This window comes from Rhagoletis zephyria, unplaced genomic scaffold (assembly GCF_001687245.7).
Source record: "Rhagoletis zephyria isolate East Lansing unplaced genomic scaffold, Rhagoletis_zephyria_1.1 Rzeph_scaffold_30544, whole genome shotgun sequence".
Lineage (NCBI taxonomy): Eukaryota > Metazoa > Arthropoda > Insecta > Diptera > Tephritidae > Rhagoletis > Rhagoletis zephyria.
In genome coordinates this window covers 1-3,452 of record NW_016187600.1, presented here as the reverse complement: position 1 = coordinate 3,452, position 3,452 = coordinate 1, and the positions used below count along the sequence as shown (strand labels likewise).

Below are 3,452 nucleotides of genomic sequence, written 5' to 3'. Positions count from 1 at the left end.
GAGGGGGACGGAATTATCTCAGCATGCGGGCATACCTCAAACCTCCTGCAAACACAGACTAAAGATTGAACTTATCGAGGAGGTAAACACCAGGTGGGCTGTGGAAACCAACTGCCATACTACCAGACAAATTTGGGTAAAGATTGATGTAAAGCGATCCATATCTCTTACTCGGTTGGATGGCTCCCCTCTTAGATTAGTAGTCGGGGTAATCACCGGACACTGCCTGATGGGCACACACGGTAAAAGGTTAGGTTATACTCAACCAACGATTGTCCCAACGATCTGCCCAATGGCCCGCCAGCNGCACACACGGTAAAAGGTTAGGTTATACTCAACCAACGATTGTCCCAACGATCTGCCCAATGGCCCGCCAGCAACCTAGTTTCGTCTTAAATATTTTTAGTCGTTCTTCTTATATCTCGGCCCTTTTTCTTTGATATCGAAAAAGTTCTTGCACTTCCATTTGCTTCAACGGATTTTGAATTTGCTGAGGACCGCAAGCTTCTTCAAACCGCGCGTGTATCATCTTCAACGTTTTCTATTCAAGTTCAACTAACAGTACGCACTGGAAACGAGCCATTTGAATTAGGTTGGACCAGAGGGAGGCGATGTAAGCTGAATAGAAGTTATTGAGCTTTCATGTGACGAGGTGGTTGGTGTCATGGGGGGAGTCTCCATATGCCAGACACTCATTGGGGATATCCGAGTCGACTCTGGATAGGTATGTAGTTGCTTAGGAGCATACAATATAATAATACTAATGTACATACTTACGTACAATCCAGTATTTATAGCATTCATTGATCAGCGCTGATGGTTCAGGTTGGTTAGATTTTTTTTTTAGACAAATTTTTTCGTACGAAATTTTCCTTTGGCGCGTAAAACTCACAGAAGGGTGAACATGTGTTGGCCCTTTACGAGCACAAAGAAGAAAAGCAAAAACAAATTATCGAAGCGATCGCCACTTGAGCGTAATGTTCTGCACATACAAATATACTCGTCTGTATGTGTGTAATTAGTATTGTAGAATTAGCCCGTTCGTATTGTAGTTTTTATGCTCTTGTTTGCCAGCCAAATGTAAACAAAAGACTTCAATGTGGGAGAAACGTCGCCACCGCCAACGTCGCCGCCGTTTTTGCTGCTGCTGCTGCTGCCGATATCCAGCACCTCGACAGCAGAGCCGGCGTGATTTCGTATGCAAAACTCAGTCGCACATTCTACGCCGACTGAGGAAAGGATGTGTGGTGGCACTCAGCAATCGATCGCTGATGCGGCTGGCGTAATTGGAGCGTAACTAGTGCAAAGATTTTTCGGTAAAGATAGATTCAGTTGATCGAGAATAGCGAAAGAGAAAAGTACAAAATCGCGTAAAAGCTGGACGATATTATACTACATATATATGAGCATAAAGTGAAAAAAAAAATAATTCAAAATAAAAAAGTGTAAGATAAAAAAAAAAAAAAATAAGATGAATATAGCGGATCTATCCATGGACACATACAAAAACATCGCAAAAGTGTTGAGTTGAAAGCAAAAAATAAATTATAAAAAAATTAGTCCCAGCAAAATTATTGTTTGCATAAAAGTGCTCCAGTGAAAGTAAATAATTGCATAATGATTAAAAGCGAGGATGTCATGGATTCAAACGGTCATTCCGGCACGCACAATGGCTTGCACCACCACCACCACTCCGCCGCACATTTACCTCATCACAGCAGCATTTATCGCAATCTGCCGTCGAATATCTTGTCAGCATCGAATTTCGCCCCCTTAACATACGGCGATCAAACGTCCATGATGCGCATGCCGCCGCAGGAGTCACCCGAATTGCAGGACGAGAAGCCCGACCTCAACTATCTCGATCGCAAATATTACGCCACCATGATGGCTCAACCGCCCGTGCATGTCTCGGAGGCCGCCGCCACATATGGACTGACGTCAATGCACACCATATGTGCCTCCTCGCCGCATACAACAAACGAAAACGACATTGGCATGCTAATGCCGATTTCGCCCAATTCGTCGCCCCACAATGAAGGTGTCGTCGTCAAATCGCCGTCGGAAGGTGAGCTGCAACAACATTATGCGGCTACACAAAATCGCATCATTTCCGCGAAAATGTCGGATCTGGGACAGCAGTTGAATCCACATTATACATCCACCATAAAATATTGTACTAGTAATGCAATTTTCAATACCTCCGAGTACCTGGCGCAGCACGAGCATGAACATACTGCTGCGCCATCTGCGATGCCTGTCTCTGCGGAAGCAAGCTCTTCTGATCATTTGTCGCAGTCCTTGCAACGCATACAAAATGTCGGTGGTATGCCATCAGTGTCCAGCGCGTCGGGTGTTATAACCAGTTCGCATAGCGTTTCTGGGCAATTATGTGCCACAACCGAAACGATGTCCTATTCGAATAGTTCCTCGCCGGCGAAGTCGGTGCATAGCCACCAAAGTGAAGGTGGTGGTACAACGACGCCTGGTGGTGGTGGTGGTGGTGGTGGTGGTCAACAGCATCAGCAACAACAACAGCAGTCAACTTCATCATCAACGCAGGAGCTAACGCCGCCAGATACGACGAAAAAATCAGGCACAAGGCGCCCTGAGAAACCTGCATTGAGTTATATTAATATGATCGCGATGGCGATCAAAGAATCACCAACGGGAAAGCTGACGCTTAGTGAAATCTATAGCTTTCTGCAGAAAAGGTAAGATGATATGCGATTTGTGAGTTAAGGAGGGCAATAAAAAAATTCTCTCTTAGTTTGATAAAGTGGCTATAATGCAGTTAAAGCTTCACACAGCCCTGGAAGTTCTCTGTTCTGCATTTTGTCTCTTGGCTGCTTGGTCAATAATCGGATTTTTTTTTTGGACCCTCACGGCTATTTGTGATATATGGTGTCTTTAGTGCAGATTCAGTTCCAGTTCCATTATTCAAATGGATGACACATGCCGGCATTAAAGAAAATCACGCTGCCATCGGACAACATTTTTCTTTATTACAAGGCGTAGAGAAGGCAGGCCATCGCGCCAGTGATACTAGCTTCCTGCAGGCCCACATAGAATAGCTTTTCCTAGGTGTGGATTCCATGAGAGCTTGTCATCAAGGATAACTTACAGATATTTGGGCTTTTTAAGGAAGTTTATATTTTCTCCTTGAGAGAGTGGCTCTAGAAATTTGAAAACGATCATGTTTGTCTTCTTGAGATTTACATTTAACCTGCTTCTCTCTGTATGAGGTTAGATATTGTGTCCTCAAACCTACCTCTGATTAAGATGACAATTTCGTTCGCGTAGCCCTGAACATCGTGACCCTCCTTACTAAGAAAGCCGAATAGTTCTTCAACTACAATAACAAAAGCGAAATAACTGGGAGATAAACCAAATTGGTTTTTATTAGGGCTGGGCGATTATTCGATTACTCGAGCAAGTTGGTTAATCAATTA

At 44.0% G+C, this 3,452-nt stretch overlaps 1 protein-coding gene across 1 annotated transcript; it reads left to right on the top strand.

The window, feature by feature from the left end:
* Nucleotides 1-1,617: 1,617 nt before the first annotated feature.
* On the top strand, nucleotides 1,618-2,718 carry LOC108383077 (forkhead box protein biniou-like). The gene has a single exon (XM_017639461.1). The coding sequence runs from the start codon at nucleotides 1,618-1,620 to the stop codon at nucleotides 2,716-2,718; it is 1,101 nt and encodes a 366-aa protein (XP_017494950.1).
* The last annotated feature ends 734 nt before the right edge of the window (nucleotides 2,719-3,452 follow it).

Excerpts from the sequence above, each read along its gene's own strand:
- LOC108383077 (XM_017639461.1), top strand. The coding sequence starts at position 1,618 with ATGATTAAAAGCGAGGATGTCATGGATTCAAACGGTCATTCCGGCACG.